The 22,991-nt window shown below is 37.2% G+C and overlaps 1 protein-coding gene and 1 long non-coding RNA gene across 3 annotated transcripts; both read right to left on the reverse strand.

Moving 5' to 3' along the window:
* Positions 1-1,188: 1,188 nt before the first annotated feature.
* On the reverse strand, positions 1,189-11,454 carry LOC122973989 (butyrophilin subfamily 1 member A1-like). Of its 2 annotated transcripts, XM_044341815.1 has the most exons (6): positions 11,294-11,454; positions 5,930-6,277; positions 5,383-5,596; positions 4,254-4,318; positions 3,131-3,244; positions 1,189-2,073 (listed from the first exon to the last, which is right to left on the reverse strand). In XM_044341815.1, exons 1-6 carry the CDS (start codon positions 11,334-11,336, stop codon positions 1,403-1,405), a joined length of 1,455 nt encoding a protein of 484 aa, XP_044197750.1. In that variant the 5' UTR covers positions 11,337-11,454; the 3' UTR covers positions 1,189-1,402. The 2 variants fall into 2 exon arrangements, with proteins under 2 accessions (XP_044197750.1, XP_044197751.1); XM_044341816.1 differs by lacking the exon at positions 3,131-3,244 and having other exon boundaries at positions 11,294-11,429.
* Positions 11,455-12,052: 598 nt separating this feature from the next.
* Positions 12,053-16,664, reverse strand: LOC122973991. The gene is made up of 2 exons (XR_006400191.1): positions 16,532-16,664; positions 12,053-14,068 (listed from the first exon to the last, which is right to left on the reverse strand). It is a non-coding gene; the product is annotated as an uncharacterized LOC122973991 (long non-coding RNA).
* Between the last annotated feature and the right edge of the window lie 6,327 nt (positions 16,665-22,991).

Below are 22,991 nucleotides of genomic sequence, written 5' to 3' on the forward strand. Positions count from 1 at the left end.
TACTCTCAGGTAGGTCTTTCAAAGGGAAAACCCTTCCTCACATCTGCAGAAGAACTAAATAGTTAGCATGAGCACCATAGTCCACCCAAACGGTTTCACTTATATATATATATATGGGCGGTGCCAAGACAATTAGCTGCTTGTTAAGCTTACTGCGACAGGTTAAGCATTTTCATATTGAAAACATGTTAATTCTGACATGTTAAAGAAGTCTTGTTTTTGCTTCACTTGCTTATTTTAAAAAGCTACAAAGAGAAAAAGGCTAATTTTCATATAGACAACCATGATTAACTGCAATTAAAACACAGTTTGAAAGCGTCAGGTCATCCAAATTATGAAAAAAAAAAATTCATACAGTAGTTCCCCACTGTCTCTTTGATAGAGGTTTTTAGATATCTGCTACTGAAACCATAGGTGCAAACCCCTGACTGTACAACAGGTTTCAATGGCTTTATGAGTGCCAAGCAGTTTGTAAACATCTATAATGCAAACTATTTTTGTAGGATAACCACCCAAACTCTGTCCCAACTGGACATGGATTTAGCAGCATCTAGTGGTGAGGTTGCAAATTGCAACCAACACCCTTCCCCTTCTAAGCGTGAAGGAACCTAAGATGGCCACGGAACTGGTGTAAAACACAAATAATAGCAAAACCTATGCTATTACTAGTAGCTAAATTATTGTTTTGGTCAAAACAAATTTGCAGCATTGAAATGCGTCCTAAGAAACAGGTGATTAGGAGTGAAGTGTCAGTAAAAACAGTAGCTACGTGTTTGTGAGCTTTCTTTACTTCACGTCAAATAATCAATGGTGCTGACTAGCTAACCAGCTAATGTTAGCCCTGAGTTTAAAGCCTTTTCACTAACGTTTTCTTCTTGTAGCCTGGTTCTAGACAGATACTGACAGGGGGCAGTTTGATCATAAACAAAGAAGCCAAAGCAGATTATTACTGGTAGCAACTTGTTATTGTTATGATTGTTGTCATTCTGCCCCCCCCCCACCCCCTCTTTCTTTCTCTCTCTCAACCCAACCCGTCAAGGCAGATGGCCGCCCACCAAGAGCTGGGTTCTGCTTGAGGTTTCTACCCGTTAAAGGGGAGTTTTTCCTTGCCGCTGTTGCCAAGTGCTTGCTCATGGGGGAATTGTTGGGTCTCTGTAAATCAAAAAATATGGTCTAGACCTGCTCTATGTGAAAAGTGCCCTGAGATGACTTTTGTTGTGATTTGGCGCTATATAAATGAAAATTGATTGATTGATTGAATTGAACTTGGTTTGCTGTGGACATTAACAGCATTGTTATACAGTGCCCCCTCAAAAAAACTGACTGCATGACTCCCCTGCACCTGGACATAATCCTTCACCTCATATTTCCATTATCTCTGTTCACATTAGTGCGACTCCGACTATTCAGGTAAATTTTCCAGGATAGTGTAGCGGTTATAAAGCGCACCTGAAGTGGTATATCTACGTTTGGGCCTGGCACTCTTTGAACGAGACTCAGACATGCTCATCGAACGAACCAAACAATTTTCCTCTGAAGTGCTGGCTGAAGAAGAACTGGATGACCCAGCAGCATTATTTGTCAAAAGAGCTGGACTGCTATTGTTATGACTGCTTCTTTGATGCAGGGGGCCAGGTGCTGGATTACCACTTTGTCTTAACAAACCAGGTTTTTGATCATTGCTCTGGGGTAAGTTGCAAGATTTTGGATGGTTGCTGTTGGTCGAGGCCACTGGTTTTGGATTGTTGTCGTGGGAAAACTTACTGGCTTTAGGGCTGTGGTCAGGGGGAACGTTATTGGGTTTTGGGGCATCAAGTGAGGATTTGGAAAGACCATTGTCAATCGTGGGCTGGTTCTGCTGGCTAACAACAGCACCTTGCCTAGATCTGAGGTCATTCAATTCTTCAGTTAGCTGGTGGATGGTCTCGTCTTTCTCATGAAGGTTTGACTTCAGTTCATCTATTCTTCTCTGCTGCTCAATGTTGGCATTTCTGATGTCATCAGCCTGGTCCAACTGAGGGTCACTGCCTGTAAAATGACTCTTTGCCGACACTGACAATTTTTGATCTCCCACTGTGTGAATACAAAAAAAAGGATTTTCTGTTAGCATTTGCTTAATTTCTGACATTTATTAAAAGACAAGTGTTATTCTACTGTTGCTGCTGTTTGCACTTAATATTTCCTGCATCTGGTTAACAGATTAAAAGCTCTACAGAGGTTTAGAGAACATCACTTGTCTTTGATGGAAAGGCGTATCCAGCTGCAGCTGATGTTCTTTGTGAGTCACCAGGAAGCTTCCTGAGTCATGACAACCACCAGGAAACCACCACACTGAAAATATACCATGGGATCATTTTTGACCCACAAAGTAGAGCTGAACTATTTTGATATTGGATCATTCATTGTAGTGAATCCTTTCAGAAATTCTCTAATTCCAGCCTCTAGATTGTGAGGATTTGCTCTTTTTCTTTACAAATGTGACAGTAAATTGAATATCTTTGTATTGTGGACTGCTGGTGGCACAAAATAGGACATTTGACAACGTCACCTTAGGCTTTAGGAAATGTGTCAGGTAATTTTCACGGTATTGACATTTTTTTTCCTAATTGAACAAATAATCGGTATATTAATAGATAATGAAAATAATCACTAGCTGCAAACAACAAAGCTTCCAAAGAACTACTCACCTACAACTAGGTTGTTCTAACAGATTTGTCTGAGCTTTTCTGCTATGAAAGTTACTACAAAACATTAAGTTCTCCAACATGTTGGTGTATAACCAGAAAGGCAACAATTTTGTACTTTTACTTTTTCTAAGTGAGTTGTGATCTGAGTTTCCGACTTTGGTGACCCCCCAGTGCGAGCATCTAAAAAGACACTGTGGCAGACAATAAACACAACATCCCCCATCAACCCTGAATACACTGAGATCAATGGGCTATAAGGAACACATATACTGTACAATTTTTCACTAAAATGGTCTTATTTTTCTACAAATATAAATCACACATTTTCTACAGATATCTGTCTCGAAGGTATTTGGCTGTAGAAGCTGAATTTTGAGAATTAGTAGCAGCAGACATTAAACAAGTTTTCATCTCCTCAAGAAGAAAAATGTGAACTGACTTACCGGAGTCATGATATTTCTTGCATAAAACGGCAATTAGTGCACTTAAGCCACAGAGAAATGTGGTCACTAGCACAGCGATGCTGGTGGTTAAAGTGCAGGACCTCGTGCAGTCAGCTGAAATGATGATATGATAATGAGATGAGATCACGCTGACATACGTACATTACCTGTATTACATACAGAAGTGCATTTTTGATATGTCATGAATATCATCACCTAGATAATCTGTGGTCAGATTATTTTTAGCTGCTTTCTGTCATGCACTGCATGTTTTTTCAGTCCCTGCAATTTTACCAAACTAAGAATTAACAACTAACATCTACAAATGTTACACTTATAAGTCAGTGGACTCTCCTCCCCAAATTTATGAATTAGAAAGTTACCCGATGAAGGCCTCAAGCCGTAACGCACTGGTCTAATAATGAATTTGCTCCATATACTCAAAGTTTTGCTGGAGTTTTGATCTCTTTAGACTTTTTTCCCTGCTCCATGCACCTTGGAAGTAGGTGAAGTTGTGCCAGAAACCCCTACTCTGCTTCTGAATCAGAAAGTGAGTCAGTACCATGAGTGACATGAGATGTATTCCAAAGAAATGGGGAGAATTAGACAGTCAAATACAAATATTTTAAGTAATACATTTACATTTTTTCATTTGGAAAATGCTTTTGTCCAAAACGACATTATCTTGGCCTGAATAATCTCAGTACTGTATGTTATTAACCACCAAATTACTGGAATAAATGTCAATCTTTCAAGAGTGTTAGAACATGCATTAATGACCAAAATACCTCACCAAATCTATTTTTTAGCATTTAGAATATAGATATTCAGAACAATGACTGTGCAACTTTTTCTGTCTTTTTCTAACAAATTGCTTTTGGTAACCAGTACAGATATGGCCAAATTGGACAAAAATTATGATTGTCATGAAGAAAATGTCCAGTAATGCCAGAAATAAAAAAATAATTTAATCTATTTACCAGATATGGTATATTGAATATTTCCTTATTCTTATAGCTAATCTGTATGTAGGTGGCAGAACGGCAGGAAGGGTTTAAGCAAAAACGTGAATTAAGGTCTTAGTTTATCTAGTTGATACAGGTGGGTTGTTACACCAGCACACCTGGTATGTGGATCTCCATGTCTCTGGTCTGGTTTATCTCCGGCTGGTGAACTCTGCAGGTGACCCTGTGATGAAAAGACATGAGACAAAATTTTAGTCTATTGGTGTGGAGTTTTCCGATAGTCTCGCTGTGCTGTGAAATAATATTTTATAACATTTTAATATTATGAAAAGCTTCTTTTTTGGAACCCTTTTTTTTTTTTAGCAATATGACACACAATAAAACCAACATTCATGGTAGTGTAGACCTTCACTCTAGCCCACATTAACTATGTTCCTAGCTTAGTTGCAATAAGCACAAGAGGAGCTGCATTATCAATGCAGACATCACACTGACAAAACATCTGTTTTTATCCACACCAGCTGCGGGGCTCAAGGGAAGGTGATATTTGTCAGTTTGTCAGTTGGTTCATCACCAGTTGGTCCACATGTATTTTAAGAGGCTTGTGGGGTAGGTTTTAGCTTTTTAAAAAAAAACTAAGGTCTGTGTGCCAAAGTCACTTAATGTGTTTTACCAGGCTGTAAGACAAATTTCTCTTTGGGGACAATAAAGTTAAAGTTGAAAGTTGAAGCTGAAACATGGCTGTAGACTCTTAAGGCTAAAACCCACTATAGTTCAGTCTCATTCATTTTCTATGGGACACGAGCAAAACGCTTTGCAAGGTAGGTATTGTGGGATTCCACAATGACTTGCAACACATGACTGACCAGTGCCAGCAAAAAAGGGCAGCCTGGTCTCTATCTGCTAAATGACACCACTTTTCACTTTCAAATTGCATGCCAAGTCCAATTTTGTGTGCAGGCTGTACATCAATCCTTCCCAGGCAAGTGACGTCTATATAAACTGACTTTTTATTTAAGGAGATTTATGGTTTAGGAGGAGGCAATGTGGGATGATTTGTTGACTTCCAGTAAATCTGATGCTATAAATTACTCTCCTCCTTTTAGAGTGCAAGAGCCTTTACAGCTGGAAATAGATTTTTGCCTTGAACAACCAAGAGATTGATTGCATTTTTTATTGATATCTTGATATCTTACCTTGGCTCAGGTAAATAAAGTAAATGATAACTTAGAATGAACAACAGAACCAAATAAACATCTCTTGTAGAACATAAAACTGAAATAAAACCTGTTGGTAGTGGTCTGCACAGTCGCTCTCCTTGTGATGGTGAAAAATCCCCTGGAATCTGGATGTCTCTTTGGGTTTTCAGCACTGATGTTGTTTCCCTGATCATCAAGAAATGTTATCTCGGGCTCTTGCTGCCAGCGGTCCGCTTCACACTGCAGAGTCACTTCACCACACTCAGCCGAAACGACTGAGAGTTTTGGCTCAGAAACCGCAACTACAAAAACAAGAATTATACAATTATTATATGACCTTTGAACTTCCCAACCAATATTTCAATATTTGGTCAAAAGAACTTAACAGATTCGCTCATACATTTCATGAGGGTGAAACAGGCCTCAAGAAAAGTTAAAGGAATACTTTGACAATTTGGGAAAGAAGTACTTCCTAAAATCTAAGACCTTTTCTTTGATGATAAACTACTCAAATGTACCTGACCACTAAAGTAACAAACTCTTTTCCATAACTGAAACGGGCAGTTTTTAGGAGACTATGATACAACTGCAAAGCCTATAAAAAGAACTCTATAAATAAAGTTGACCGGACATACCCACAAGGAGCTCCAGAGTTTTAACAACTGGTTGGGTCTTCCTCCAGAGCGTCATGCATCTGTATTTTCCGGCATCAGACAGCTGCACGTTGGAAATCCTCAGCGAGATGTTTCCTCTGTTCAATTCGCTCATGATGAGGTGTGTCCTGTACTGGAAGACTGGATTCTTCATCTCGTGGGTTTCACAGCCATCCCGGTACAGGAAGGTAATGTTTGGCTGAGCCAGACCTTCCTTGGACCACTCCACTGTTGGGAAGTCATCGCTGACAGGGATTTGGCAGGGTAGAAGGACTGTTTGGCCAGCGAAGGCTCGGATCTTCTCTGATACACTAGTTGCCAAAGCTTCTCCTAGAAAGAATAATTAAACAAAAACAAAACACAAAACATGGGAGTGTAGGCAATATTTTATATTTTTCATATTGTAAAATCCTTGAAAAAGCCCAGAACCAATGGTGAATTGATCCAAAGTATTGTTTGTGTATCCAAAGCCTGATATATCTTATCAATGAGCCACACTGCTGCACTCTGTGACATGTTTATTCATTATGATGAACATCACTGTAGTTTATTTTGACTCAATCCCAAAAACACCATCCTGCTGCCAGAAATACTCACTAGAGCACCAAATACAGTGTGTTAAACACAGTATGCTAACAGGCTAAACTATGATGGTGAACATGGTTAAACATACCTGCTAAACATCAGCATGTTATCTTGTCTTTATGAGCTTGTTAGCATGCTGATGTTAGCATTTAGGTCAAAGTACCACTGTGTCAATGTGTTCAGCCTTATATGGCTGTAGACTATTTGTCTTGTTTGCTGAAGCACTAGCAGCACTAAAATATTGACTTAATTAAAGCATTAAGCTCAAACACATCCTATCATGGAATGTATCTTGGTATAACTTAAGCTGCACATCATTACTGGTAAAAATTAATTGCTGTTATTGTCTTTTGTCATTAAAAAGGGAATCATTTTGTAGAGAAGAAATAATTTAAAGAATACTGCAATGTAATCTACATGTGACAGTCAAAGCAAAACAAGGTCTGAGGAGGCCTACACTGTAAAAAATTGCTGTGAAATCTACAGTAATTTACTGTTTCTACACAGTTAATTACTGTGAATATTTTTACAGTATAGCACTGTGTATTAGGCCTAAAAACACAGTAATCATGATGATACTGTAGAAATCACAGTAGTGAACACACTACTGTAGAAAATCACAGTAACCATTATGTTACTGTAGAAAATCACAGCCTCAACTTCAGCCCCAACCCTCAAATTTATGTAGCAGACTAATTAATTTAAACTTTAGTTTGAAATAATTATTCTTTTCATATGAATTCAAATATTTCAAGATGACCTTGTTTGTTCATGCTTCTGCAGGCTGTTACTTTCAGGTTTTAAATTTGTCTCAACGTTTATCAGGTCATAACCTTTCATACAGTCTATGTCATGACAGGCTGTCAGTGAAGTCGTGAGCTGATTGGTTGAGCCAAAGAAAAACATCTCATGATCCCTCTGACATCATCAGTGTGCTGCTCCTGTCATTCTCTCAAAATGTCTTTTTGGCCCCAGAGACAGCCAACTTGCTAGTAGCTCATACAGCTACAGCTCTAGATAGGTACTTGACTGTAAAGATAAATATTAAATATTAATGAATTAAAGACATGCAGTTAAGGATTTTGTTGAATTTTCTGACTATTAATAAATTCAATTGGGAAAACTTAGCTTACCTCTGAAGAAAAGAAGCACAACTGTCTCTGGGGCCAAAAAGAAATTTTGAGAGAATGACAGGAGCAGCACACTGATGATGTCAGAGGGCTGTGATTGGTTGATTGCAATGTTGATCCAGGACCACAATGTGGATGTTGATCCAGGAACACGTTCTACTGCATGTATCAGCAATAATATTCCAATAAAATAATGCAATACTCTTAAACAGGCCATTCATTTTCATATCTGACAGCCAGTTACATTGGAAGGTTTTACACCTAAAATACTTTATCGATTGTCATAAATTAAACAACCCAAAAGCATATAACGTTATTAAAATGAACTCCACCTTACTACAGCATTAAAAAAGCTGCTTACAGGTTAATGTGTCAGTAATAATAAGCTAGATAAGTAAAACACTCACAGGGGCCTTATTTCTTTTGATACTTGAAGTACATATATCACATCCAAACCTTTTCTGAATACAGGACATCAATGCATTTTTGGTGAAGGAGTATTTTTTCATTGTAGTACTACTTCTTTTACTTAACTAAAGGATCTTATTTGAACACTGAGTAGTAGTGGTGCAGTACTTTTAGCAGTTGTGGCACCACTTTGTATTAAGGCAGACTTTATAAATGGTGTATAAGTTGTGGTTGTATTAAAGCTGCAATGATTAGTCGACTAAATGATAACTTGTGAACTATTAAATCAATCTCCAACTATTTTGATAATCGATTAGCCTAATCGTTTTGCATTGCTTTTTAAGAAAGAAATGTCCAAATCCTCTCAAATATGAATATTTTCTGGTTTCTTTAGTCTTCTGTGGCAATAAACTGAATATATTTGGGTTGTGGACTGTTGGTCAGGACAAAACAAGACATTTGAGGACGTTATCATGGCCTTTAGGACACAGTGATCGACATGTGGCCCTAGGTTTTTATTAACAGTTTTTATTTGTTCATTTTTTATTACAACTTTTTGGCACGACACAAACAACATAAACAAAATAAAACAATAACTAAACCTCCATCTTTGGTTTTGTGTTACATCATGATCCTATATGCACATCTGCACCATCCTGGCCCATTATCAAGGTACTCATTACAGACCATGTTATCAGAGTTCTCATTATAGACCACATTATCAAGGTACTCCTTTCAGTTTTGCTAGCTGTCAGATAAAATGAGGGAAGTGAACAGTTAACAAACTGTTAAAAAAAATTCTTCTTAATGACCATTAAACAATAGAGACCGAAGCCGAAATATCGAATTTAACAGAATTTATTTTCTTGTACAAGAAGGAGCGTTTCACAATGCAATACGCAGGATTAGGTTACAAAGAAAAAGGCTCCCAGTGGAACGCTTATAACAGGGTTTTAATACACCTTAAGTGCACACTGTAAAAAACGTACTGTGATTTTTACAGTAATTAACTGGCAGCAATTGACAAGTAACTTACTGTTATTCATTTTACAGTAAGTTACTTGTCAATTGCTGCCAGTTAATTACTGTAAATAAAAACACAGTACACTTACTGTAAAATAAATTACAGTAAGTGTACTAAAACACAGTACACTTACTGTAAAATAAATTACAGTAAGTGTACTGTGTTTTTATTTACAGTAGCAATTATAAAATGAAACAGTAATGTAATGGTACTGTATCTACTTTTAGAGTAGTTGTACGTAACTAAAATAAAATACAGTAATTTTATGCTACTGTGTATTGATTACAGCAACAGACATTTTGCAGTAAATTAGATTAGTTATTCATATAATGCTGTAAACTTTCAAACCACATTTAAATTTCAATAAATGAGTACAGAGCCAACTCTTTAAGTGACAATTATTTATTAACTGTTGAACAGCAACTACTACATTTTACTTATTACTTATTTTCACTGTGCACAGGGATTGTACACCATGTTTACAGAAATCTAATGGCCTTCTTCCATATGGCAGAAATACCCACACTGACTAGTGAACTGCTGCAATTATATCTGTGATGCACAGGTCCTAGGTACTCAGGTGTCCATAGAGTCTTTATTTGTGAATGCGTACTTGTCTGTAAAGACAAGACACATGTTTTTAAGACTCTCTGTTAATTATATTTGTAGATGGAATGCTGGCGTATACAAGTCTGGCCTAAGTCTTCTGTCAGAAAAACTGCAGCAATCCAGGAGTTCAGTCAACCATCTTAAATAATAATAATAATAATAATAATAATAATAATAATATAAATAATATATATATATATATATATATATATATATAACCGCACTTAATGACAAAACACAACACTGGTATGAAATCACCATTAAAACGTCGATGATTTATCTCACCGATGACGACGAGGCTATTAAACTACAATAAACCGAGAATACGTGTCTGTATTTCAACCCTTTCTAACAAGCAGGCTACATTCATGTCTAGTTCGTAACTGTCCGACGCGACGTGACGCACTCAAAAGGTTTAAAACTAATAATAGTTTTAATAATTAATTTATTTTAATTATTATCATATAATTATTAACTGGATCAAATCTAACTAAAGAAATAAATTACATCAATCAAATGGCCAATTCGATTGTAGGCATATTTTTTTTTAAACCGAAAAAAGAAAATAATTTCAATGGGAATCAAATTTAAGACATTTTCGTGCCAAGACAATGGATAACATATATGTGATGAATCTCTATTCATAACTTAATCATTTGGAATCGACAAAAATAAATTAGATGTCTTAAACCAATATCGAGAATTATGTCTCCTCAATCAGCCGTAATACCACCAGAAATAAATGACTGTAAACTGTTGACAAAAGACACATTTCTTGCCGAATGGTAAACTAGAAAAAGTAATGCTCATACTTCAAGATTATTTTATATAGGAGAAAAATGTTCTCACCTTACTGGCGCATAAATGCTGCTACATTTCTCTCCTTCGCTTTATTGAACAGTAATACAGTAATATAAGGATAATCGATATGATCCTGAAGATGTCTGAGTAGGTAAACTCAATGTATCAAATGTATGTTTAAACAACATACATTTAAATTAAAGGTTCATACAGTCAAACTCTTCATTTGTGCAGTTTTACACGTCTCAGCAGTTCTTTTGCAAATTTGAAATTGTCACATTTCACGGATATACTGAACAACCGGAATCCGTTATAAAATCATTTTAAAAAGGTGTACAAGTGGGGTTTCATGAACTGATGCTACTTGGGGCCCTTGAAGTCCATTTTGTAACTATACTCATGTCTGGTATTTTTTGTGATCTACAGTATTTCAGTTATACTTAATTATAAATTAATGTGAAAACTTTGCTTTAAATGAAAAGAGAAGAGAAGTTCGTATAAGAGCCGGTTTTTAAACAAACAGTGAAGAGACTGTTCATATTGTTTTCAAGGGATAATTACGTTTCACTATTCTGTACTGAAAAAAGAAAAAGAACTTAATAAGAAAAATAAATAACGTAATTGTTTTTATTAGAATCTCACTGACGACGACGAGGCTATTAAACTACAGTAAACCAAACATGCTTGTCTCTATTTCAACCCTTTCTAACAAGCAGGCTACGTTCATAGTCCGTAACTGACCGACGCGACGTGACGCACTCACACGGCTTAAAACTATCACATACATACCTGTAAAAGACAACAGAGCAGCCAGGAAAAGGAGAGCAGGCATCGCAAAACACAAAAAATGTCAGCTATTCCCTGCTTTAAAAAAGAAAAGGAAAAGAATAGATTGTTTCCCCGACTGTCCGCGGAGTTAGTCTGCAGCTCAATGGGTCAATTCAAGGTTTCCTAAAAAATTGGATCTATCTTGAGAGAGCGTGTCGACACCGCCTCAGACAGGAATGCGTTACTTGAAGTAAAAACAGCACGGACACATGAACACACACACAATGGTGGAAGACGTATTCATGCCTGATAGCAGTCAAATTGGGGTTGTTGTTTTTTTGCATAACACCTCTCCTGGTGTTGAATGATGGTGATAAGATGTATAGACGGTGTGTCAAAGTGTTGCTGAATTCTCCTCGCCAATATTTATAGATAGTTGGTTTAAACAAATTAACACAACACCTACATGCTTTTATAATGTATTTTTGTAACTGTTTCTCATGACGGTCAATGAAATGTCAACTTTAAAGGCCTTTACACACGGGGGGGGGCGGAATGATGCATATGATAGCCTACATGATACATTAATGTATTGATTCTTAGGCTTTATTTCTCTGCTCACAGACAGACTGGGAGCTGATCAATCAATGTAGATACAGCAAATAAGTTCAAAACACATACAGCAGGATATTACGCTTTGTGATTGGTTAATGGGTTTATTCGCTGTTTGAAAACTCAGAAAAATCGATCTCGTTCCGAAAAAAATCCCGTCGCTTGTTCGCCTCGTAATATTCACGTTCTGTGTGAAAATACTCACGACAAAAACAACAGTTCGAAAAAACATATTGACGTACAAATTAATCGCGCGAAAAAACGACATCCGGTGTGTGAAGGCCTTAAATATTAATTTTGGTGTTAGATTTATATTAAAATGTAAAAATCAGTTAACATTTCAACAAAACGTATTATATCAACATTTCCAAAATATGTATAATCTCAACATTTCTAAAGTGACGTCATTTACATGGAACTGAGTACAATTGCGTAATCTCAACATATAATTTGTTAGGGCTTCATGTGAATTTGTAGTAACGCAGAGACGCGTTTTTAGGTTTTGGAAAGATCTGAGGCGAACAACAACGATGAAAAACAAATACACTGTAAAAAAGATTTGTTGACTCAACTTGACTTAGTCAAGTCATCTTGTTGCATTGACTAATTTAAGTTAGGTAAACTTAAAAGTGCCAAGTTCATTACACTTAAATAAATGAGTTCGTACAATATGCAGTATGTTGACTTAACTCTCTGAGTTCAGTTATGTCAATATAATGTGTCAAGTTTATCACACTTAAATAAATTAGTTGATGCAACATGCAGTTTGTTCACTCAACTTCCTGTGTCAAATAATTTGAACTAGAAAAGATTAGTTAAGAGAAGTGAAAAAGATGTTGGTTGAACTCGTTTTATCAAGTTTTTATAAATGTGAATCAAGTTGGCTCAACATGAAATACTTAATTCTCTCAACTTACGTTACAAAGTTACTTAAGTTTACACAAGTTGACAGATTTCTAAAACTTACCAGGACAAGCGAACAATACTTACAAAGCTACTATAAATCTACATGAGAACTAACCAAGTCCAACCTAAATATTAACACATGAAATAAAGTAGCTGAAGACATTTCAGTCAAGAATTTTATTCATGTAAAGTGTATTTCAACTTCGACCCACTCACTCACAAGTGTTCAGTGTTGCTTTTAAAACTAAAATCAGTGTGTAGACAAAACAAAAGCCTTCAGGCCCCCTCACACATCCTTGCTCTTGGCTGCTCAAAAAAATTGCGTCCCACGCGTAAAAAAGCAGGGCAACCTCCTTTAATGAAGAAAAAAAAAAAGATTATAAGTGACTTGTTCAACAGACTCCAGTCAGGGGAGTGAGTGTTGAGGGTTGCTGCAGTAAAATGCAGAAAAACGTTTTAAAAAATTCTTTAACTGAGAAACTGTCTGTCAGAACAAATACTTAAAGCAATATTATGTATCTTCTGAAGAAAGATAGTTGATTGTTGAGTCTCATTCTCTGGTTGTAAAATACCGTCATTTTGGGTTGGTGGTTCGGACAAGTGACAATGAGAATCAAACCAAACCACGGGTATTTTACGACCTGGGAATGAGACTCGACAATCTACTATCTTTCTGCAGAAGTTACATAGAGTTCCTTTAATACATGACTCTGTTCATTGTTGCTCCACAACATAAAATACGTGTCTCAGACACATTTCCTCCAAATAGAGCAACAGAGCTAAATTAGAACATGGAAACATACTTGATACATTACTCAAATATCCACTCTGTTAATGGCTGTTCTGCACCATAAAATACAGTCTCAGTGCATGAAAACATTTTTTCCCCTCTAACATAGTGCAATGGACAAATGGCAAAAAAAATAGAATTCTTTGGGACAAATGCAGAGACATCTTACATGCCCATCTCTCTATCTGAGCAATTTGTTCTTCAGTGTGTGGACCTTGGCAGTACAGGAGACCAACCCAATTCCCATGATCAGGCGCTGAATCACCTCAAATGTGTATTTTAAGTCTTTTGGATAGTCAAGGTTCAGCATGTACAGCAGTCCCATCAGGTTCACAAAAGCGTTGGGTACCTCACACAGGTGATGCATGACAATCTTTTCCTCGATCACGATAGCAACATCGTTGTAGGAAAGTGGAAGGAGTTCCTTCAGCTACTAAAAGGATTCCAATCACCATTCCCTTGATGATGTCGTCTTCAGAATCCGTTGACTTCATGCAAAAACAAAGAAAAAACAACAACAAAGGTGTCTGTGCTTTAGACATGCTTTGCCATTTAGTGCATACACACATGATGCAGGAAAAAAAACAAGTGTAACCCATGGTTTTATTTCAGGAAGCAGGTTTAAAAACTTTGAGTAACCCTGAGATGGGAAACTCTGAGGTTTCCAGTTCCATCAACTCCAAGTATTTTCACTCTGAGTTAAGCTTGTGCATGGTGCAGATTAATCGCTTGAAAAAACGACATCCGGTGTGTGAAGGCCTTAAAGGCCTTAAATATTAATTTTGGTGTCAGATTTATATTAAAATGTAAAAATCAGTCAACATTTCAACAAAATGTATTATATCAACATTTCCGAAATATGTAGAATCTCAACATTTCTAAAGTGATGTAATTTACATGGAACTGTGAGTACAATTGCGTAATCTCAACATATAATTTGTGAGGGCTTCATGTGAATTTGTAGTGACGCAGAGACGCGTTTTTAGGTTTTGGAAAGATCAGAGGCGAACAACAACGATGAAAAACAAATACACTGTAAAAAAGATTTGTTGACTCGACTTAGTCAAGTCATCTTGTTGCATTGACTAATTTAAGTTAGGTAAACTTAACAGTGCCAAGTTCATTACACTTAAATAAATGACTCCAAGTATTTTCACTCTGAGTTAAGCTTGTGCATGGTGAAATAGTGAAAATGGTGAAAAAAGCCATCATCAATGGAGCTCAGATACTACAATTCAGCACACCAACAGGTAAATAAAAGACAGAGCCTTCATTTTAAAAGGATAGTTCGGATTATTTGAAGTGGGGTTGTATGAGGTACTTGTCGATAGTCAGTGTATTACCTACAGTAGATGGCGGTTGACACACCCCCAGTTTGGAGAAGCAGACAGGAGAAAAAGCACAGAAGCTGAGCAATATATTGCTGTGGACAGGGTTAGCAGCAAAACATATTTAAGCCACTTTAAAGAAAAAAAAAAGGAAAAGGGAAACTGCCGTTATATAAGCTAAATATTGCTCCCTCTCCCTTAACCAGACTCCAGTAGCAAAATCAGTCATTTTTAAAATCAGCCCTGTGTTCAGCTTTGTGACGATGCATTTTCCAGCTGATCCAAGAAGGTTTTTCAATAGTTTAAAGAAGTTGGAGAATTTTCTCAACCCATAAAGGAATAGTTATTCTTGCAATTTATGACAAACATTCAAAATCATCAAATTTGGAGATACATGGTTTTCAGTGGACAGGAAAGATACGATAAGTAACTAAAGCTGTCAGACAAATGAAGTGGAGTAAAAAGTAGAATATTTGCTTCTGAATTGGAGTGGAGTAGAAGTAGAAAGTCGTATAAAATGAAAAAACTCAAGTAAAGTACAAGTACCTTGAATATGTCCTTAGGTACAGTAGGTACAGTATTAAATGTAGTAAATGAGTAAATGTACTTAGTTACATTCCACCGCTGAGCACAAGGATGAGCTGACTTTTCAGTTGAGGGACGGCACAAAGAACAAGTGCCAGAAACAGCAAGGTAGTAGCCCCTCCAGTAAATAGACACCATCTTCAGCTATGTGTGTATTTTAAATAAATCCAAAAAATAACGCACAACAAATCTTACAAATCTATTTCGGCTGACACATGTTAGTATACCATTTATGGTGCCTGGCCAATACAGGTGAACAGGTGAAGTTGATAGTTAAACTTTAATACATTTAAATTTTACCTTACCTTTTACTGGTGTGTGTCTTTAATCAATCAATTGCACAATGGGATGATGATGATCAAACAAATTTAATATATTTCATCACATACTGGAACTGTTCAGTGCAAGAAAGTTTCAGAGCTCTTCCACTCCTGCCTGTCCACTGACACTGGCAACGGAGAGGAGAGAGAGGCCCTTTTTTACACAGAGATCGCACAATATCAGCGTAACGAACACTTCTATATTCTGCCTTTTGTTGTTTTTTTTAAACACAGAACCGGGCATAAAGGCGTAAGATGCATGACAACGCGGGCTCAGACTGGGGGGAGAAGCCTGAACAGCGCCGCTGTTCACCAACGCATTTATCTACGCCGAACAACACGTCAATCTGCCTCTCTGCTCCGCTTTAATACGTAGAGCGGATCTCTATGACAAAATAATCTAATTAATTTATACCGTCAAGCTTTTTATAAGCAAGATGTCGCTTTTTTGCAGCAATGAAGTGAAAAAAGACCATCGTCTTGCTTAAACTCCCCAACAAAAAGAAGAAAATGATACTCCCTAACGGATGCGAACATGAACAGGTGCGGGGCCCGACGCCATTTGTCAGCAAAATTTACAACCGACGGCTAGCTAGTTCGCTAACATGCTAACGTATTCCCCATAAGCAAAACGAACAAAACATGAAATATGCAACAAATGAATGAATTAATTAATCCGCATTACCTACGATGAAGTTGCTAGCTAAAATATGCTTACTTGATGATGGCGCGCGGTTCCAGCTCTGAGGAAAATGGCGGCCAGCTTCTTTGCTCTATTTCAGATTTGCGCGAGACCGCGCGGAAGGCGTCATGACGTCATACAGCGGCGCATGCGTTTTACATAAAATGACGTAGAATGACATAGTACTTGCAGTTATCCATAGACTGTATAAAAATATGGACGTAGTTACCGTGACGTCAGCCGTTGGTTTCTGAAGAGCGGCTTTAGAGGAAGAGTTATAAAAAAACAAAAAATAAAATGTGTAAAGTTGGGCATTTTAACATGGGGGTCTATGGGGATTGACTCGCTTTTGGAGCCACGCTCAAGTGGCCATTCGAGGAACTGCAGTTTTTGGCACTTACGTATTGGCTTCATTTTACAGCCCCGGAGGTTGCCGCTTGCAGTTAACTGAACGGATTACTATGAGTTTTAAGTATTTTTTTTAAATTGAAGTTGTTGTAATTCATCTTGCTTTGTTGTAATGGACAATGAGTTCACTCAGCATGATTACACTAGTCCATCTGACTAAAACCCCTAATCCCTTTTACAGTGTATATCTTATTGTTCAATCAACAAACAAGTCTTGTTAGTAATTGCAATAAGTTAGTAAGTAATGCAGGAACACAAGACTGAATGTAATTGTAAAAAGACGTTTAACAGGTCTGTTATATAACCATGTGTCACCAGTAGGGGGCGTTGAAGCACCACTGCTTATAATAAATCAGTGGATTTGAATTCTTTGTGGCTTTATTATTAGCAGTATTAAAATGTGCAAACCATCCAACCCACACAAAGCAATATTTATACACTTTAAAACCACCAACAACATATGAAACATTAGAAAATAATAATTATCATCATTAAAATAACTGGATCAAATAAGTAAAGAAATAAATTAAATCAATCAAAAGGCCAATTCGATTGTAGGCATATTTTTTAAAAACCGAAAAAGAAAATATTTCCAGTTGGAATCAAATTTAAGACATTTTCGTGCCAAGACTTGATTGTTTTCATTCCTCTGCTCGCTCTATCCGTGTGTGGTTCTTCGAAAGAGAGAAAATGCAACATCTCAACCTTTTAATGTGCAGTAACTTAAATAAAAACTTGGAAATAAGAAGACAATGGATAACATACATTTAAAATGAATCTCTTTTCATAACGTCCTAAGTTCAGTATGTCTGGACAATGGCGCCATCTGCTGGCCAAATACTGTCAACACCATAAAAGGCCTCACGGCAGAGCGACATAAGTGATTACGGCTGCAGAGATTAAAAGAAAAGAAGAAGCTACGCATATAATTTGGAATCAACAAAAATAAATTAGTTGTCTTAAACCAATATCGAGAATTATGTCTCCTCAATTAGACGTAATACCACCAGAAATGACTGTAAACTGTTGACAAAAGACACATTTCTTGCCGAATGGTAAACTAGAAAAAGTAATGCTCATACTTCAGGATTATTTTATATAGGAGAAAAATGTTCTCACCTTACTGGCGCATAAATGCTGCTACATTTCTCTCCTTCGCTTTATTGAACAGTAATACAGTAATATAAGGATAATCGATATGATCCTGAAGATGTCCGAGTAGGTAAACGGAATACACAAGTTATTAATATTAAAAATAAACAAATAGCTCAATATTAGATTAGTAATGAAAACGATTTTTAGAAAAAATACACAAATTTAAATTAAAGGTTCATACAGTCAGACTCTCCATTTGTGCAGTTTTACACGTCTCAGTAGTTCTTTTGCAAATTTGAAATTGATACGTTTCACGGATTTACTGAACAACCGGAATCCGTTATAAAATAATTTTAAAAAGGTGTACAAGTGGGGTTTCATGAACTGATGCTACTTGGGGCCGTTTAAGTCCATCTTGTGACTATACTCATGTCTGGTATTTCCCTGTTTTTTGTGATCCACAGTATTTCAGTTATAAATGAATCTGAAAACTTTGCTTACTTTACTTTGCCCTATGACGTACTGGTAACTGGTGGAGAAAAAGTCAAACCTCCATACTACTTCGCTACTTTTAGGTGAACATGATGTGCGAGGGACAGACGGAAGAAAGAAGTCTGCTGTTGTGAGGCTGAACTTCAAAGAGAAGAACTCTGGTCAACGTGTATAACGTGTATAGCTTCATGTAAACTTGCGGTGTAATAGTGTGTGAATTTAACTAAATTCTTCAATTTTCCTTTTTGTCTTTTCGTCGTACAGCCGCCACAGAGCAGAGTCATACAAATATGACGAACAATCGTGTGCAAAACCTCCATAAAAATGCAAAAAGCAGTAACAAGAAAAAAAAGTAGTAACAAGAAAAATATGTCTCTGAATGACAAGAGGACAAATATCATATGTTGCGATTGCAACAGCCAGATAAGAGGCCTGGGAAACTCCATGGCATGCAGAATTACGCTTCATGGGTATCGAGACTGTTCGGCCACTGATGAGAGGAAGTAATAGTGTCTTGGATTCGTCTGCACATTGCTGAAGATGATGTGAAAACAGGTTTGATTTCCAGGAAATTGTTGACGTAAATGATAAAAGTCACATTCGCTTCTACGGTGTATCTCTTCTTTTAGCAATTAAATTGTTCCAATTTGTTTTAATTGTTTGTCACTTGAAGGTGGTTGTTCGTATGTATATACACGCATTTGTAGACTATTATATTTATTACAGAGATGCTGCACATGATGTTATTTTTATTGTTAATGTATAAATCAATCGATCATTGTTTGGCCGTTGCACATAATGTGGTACATCTCATCGGGTGACTTGAATTGTTTTGGATTTTCCTGTTATTGTTCTTGTCGGTACTAGTTTTTTGATTATGCCTGTTTATATGATTTGTATCAGCTGGTTTTAACACACATTCGGAGGTGGTCTGGGCCGCATGTGGCCACATTCTGTCAGTATTGTAACTACTTTTAACTGAAGTATAGACGTTTAACAACAGCTAGTGGAAATGACTCAGAGCAGTGTCAGAGAGAGAGAGGAACAGAGTCTAGCAGAGTCCAGCCAAAGTCAAGCTCAAGGCAGCTCCGACCCCTCTTCACCAGGTCAGAAAACATTAAGACACAGCAAGATAATAATAATGGTAAAAAAAAAAAAATAAAAAAAAATAAAAAAAACTGCATTCTATATAACATGACAAATGGACATACTGATGTGAGTTTATTTAAGCAAATACCTGAATTCTTGTCCCTTATGGTGATGAGGTTTAATGGTTTTGTTCTACCGGAGCTCTCTCTAAATGTTTCAAGCAGTGAGTCTTTTCCTTTAACATTTTTACTAATAGTTGTTATAGTTGTCAGATGGCATGGTTTTAGCGGAGTACAAGCATGAATTTTTGTGATGTGTATTTGTGTTTTAGCTGCAAATTTGGATGACACAGATATGGATGAAAACAGCCAGAGTGAGGTTGGTGCAGGCAGGGCTGGCTCTTGACAACAGGGGATCCTAAGCAAGATTTTCTTTGGGGGCCCTCCTTAAGCCGAAATCATACTTTCCACGTCTGTGAATATGCAAGGGTCCACGTGACATAAATTTCCACATCAGAGGGTGTTTATCGAGGCTCTGTGCGTACCTCCAATTTTTTGTAGTCCAGGCAGCTATGGAGTTACTTTTGTGTCTTTATTATGCAATTAAACGGAATAGGTTTGCAATCAAAAAATCGTGTGCAAAACCTCCATAAAAATGCAAAAAGCAGTAACAAGAAAAAAAAGTAGTAACAAGAAAAATATGTCTCTGAATGACAAGAGGACAAATATCATATGTTGCGATTGCAACAGCCAGATAAGAGGCCTGGGAAACTCCATGGCATGCAGAATTACGCTTCATGGGTATCGAGACTGTTCGGCCACTGATGAGAGGAAGTAATAGTGTCTTGGATTCGTCTGCACATTGCTGAAGATGATGTGAAAACAGGTTTGATTTCCAGGAAATTGTTGACGTAAATGATAAAAGTCACATTCGCTTCTACGGTGTATCTCTTCTTTTAGCAATTAAATTGTTCCAATTTGTTTTAATTGTTTGTCACTTGAAGGTGGTTGTTCGTATGTATATACACGCATTTGTAGACTATTATATTTATTACAGAGATGCTGCACATGATGTTATTTTTATTGTTAATGTATAAATCAATCGATCATTGTTTGGCCGTTGCACATAATGTGGTACATCTCATCGGGTGACTTGAATTGTTTTGGATTTTCCTGTTATTGTTCTTGTCGGTACTAGTTTTTTGATTATGCCTGTTTATATGATTTGTATCAGCTGGTTTTAACACACATTCGGAGGTGGTCTGGGCCGCATGTGGCCACATTCTGTCAGTATTGTAACTACTTTTAACTGAAGTATAGACGTTTAACAACAGCTAGTGGAAATGACTCAGAGCAGTGTCAGAGAGAGAGAGGAACAGAGTCTAGCAGAGTCCAGCCAAAGTCAAGCTCAAGGCAGCTCCGACCCCTCTTCACCAGGTCAGAAAACATTAAGACACAGCAAGATAATAATAATGGTAAAAAAAAAAAAATAAAAAAAAATAAAAAAAACTGCATTCTATATAACATGACAAATGGACATACTGATGTGAGTTTATTTAAGCAAATACCTGAATTCTTGTCCCTTATGGTGATGAGGTTTAATGGTTTTGTTCTACCGGAGCTCTCTCTAAATGTTTCAAGCATTGAGTCTTTTCCTTTAACATTTTTACTAATAGTTGTTATAGTTGTCAGATGGCATGGTTTTAGCGGAGTACAAGCATGAATTTTTGTGATGTGTATTTGTGTTTTAGCTGCAAATTTGGATGACACAGATATGGATGAAAACAGCCAGAGTGAGGTTGGTGCAGGCAGGGCTGGCTCTTGACAACAGGGGATCCTAAGCAAGATTTTCTTTGGGGGCCCTCCTTAAGCCGAAATCATACTTTCCACGTCTGTGAATATGCAAGGGTCCACGTGACATAAATTTCCACATCAGAGGGTGTTTATCGAGGCTCTGTGCGTACCTCCAATTTTTTGTAGTCCAGGCAGCTATGGAGTTACTTTTGTGTCTTTATTATGCAATTAAACGGAATAGGTTTGCAATCAAAAAATAGATTTGGGAGTAAAACCATCGACACTGCAATCAAAAATGTTTTATTGCAAGTAAAATAAACTTGTGATTAAAATGCAAATCAAAAACTTTTCTTGTGAATCCAAAAGTTTTGTTTGTGAATCCAAAAGTTTTGTTTGCTGTTGAGCTGAATTTCGCTGAAAGATGTAAGACACGTCTCTATTGGCCAGTCTTGAACAGAGCAGGAGTGAAGACAGATAATCAATGTACAGCTACATTTACTCATAACTTCTGTCTTAGTAATAGCAAGAATATCATGTTTGAACTGGTGCATGTAGATTGCTTTTGTTTAACGATCTGTGATGTTGTCGTGGGGACTGTAAGCAGGCGTTTAGTTTGCTTATGCGTCATTTACATATAAGTACATCACATGTTCCATTATATGAGCAGAGAAGGAGGGAGGAAGAATAGAGTGAGAAGGGGCATCAAGTGTGATATTGTGATTTTGTGCGTGTGAGTGTTGAAGGAGTGGTTTTTCAGTCTGAGCTGAAAGGACAAATATGAAGACAAGTTTTTCTGCACGTATGCTCACACATTCTAAAGCCATCACGTGTAATGACTCAGAACCTCAGAACCCAACAGCAAGACCTCAGAGACAGGAGCAGAGTCCAGTATTCTTTAATCAGTCCAAAAAAAAACCAAACAAGCAGGGGTCACAAACCAGGCAAACAACTCCAAGGGACTAGGCAAATCTCAAGACCGGGAAACAGGTAGGATCTCAGGTAACAGGCGAGCGAACAGGTAGATATAGAACTGCTGGAAAGCTAGGCAAACACACTAGACAATCTGGCAAGGAGCATGTGAATATATAAGGAATGACTGATGAGCCTAATGGGATCCAGGTGAGGAGATAGGTGAGGAAACTCAGGTGAGGGGAATGGGGTGATTGCAGGGCAGATGGTGTGGCAGGATCTGCAATGACAGGAGAGTTAGAAATCAGAACAACATGAAAAATAGTCACTAAGACGGTGAACCCGTGACATCACATTACAAAAGGCTCCGCTTGTCTCTTGGACTGACACCAATGTGCCACACTACGCTGATTAAACCAAACCAAAAGCAGAGCAAGAAACACAATCAGCAAATACAAACCGCAACCACATTGTACACCAACCAATTTTTATATTTCCCCTAATCTACTTGATTTGATTTATTGAACAGGACCGTGTGCAGTATTAAGCATAAATGATGCACTGCACCGGAGAACACACCATACAAAATACAAAGCCACACACAACAGCACATCACATACACCCACAATGTCCACTGACTGCCCAAATGCAGTGTGACGAAATGGTATGGTACAATCTCCTATAGATGATATTCTGGAGGATCTAATAGA

This window comes from Thunnus albacares, chromosome 22 (assembly GCF_914725855.1).
Source record: "Thunnus albacares chromosome 22, fThuAlb1.1, whole genome shotgun sequence".
NCBI lineage: Eukaryota > Metazoa > Chordata > Actinopteri > Scombriformes > Scombridae > Thunnus > Thunnus albacares.

What these genes read in the sequence shown, in the direction of transcription:
- LOC122973989 (XM_044341815.1), bottom strand. Translation starts at nt 11,336, where the DNA reads ATGCCTGCTCTCCTTTTCCTGGCTGCTCTGTTGTCTTTTACAG. An exon ending in TGCTCTGTTGTCTTTTACAG is followed by an intron (nt 6,278 to 11,293) that starts GTATGTATGTGA and finishes TATTCTTTCTAG; the next exon opens with GAGAAGCTTTGGCAACTAGT. An exon ending in CAAGAAATATCATGACTCCG is followed by an intron (nt 2,074 to 3,130) that starts GTAAGTCAGTTC and finishes GTATTCACACAG; the next exon opens with TGGGAGATCAAAAATTGTCA.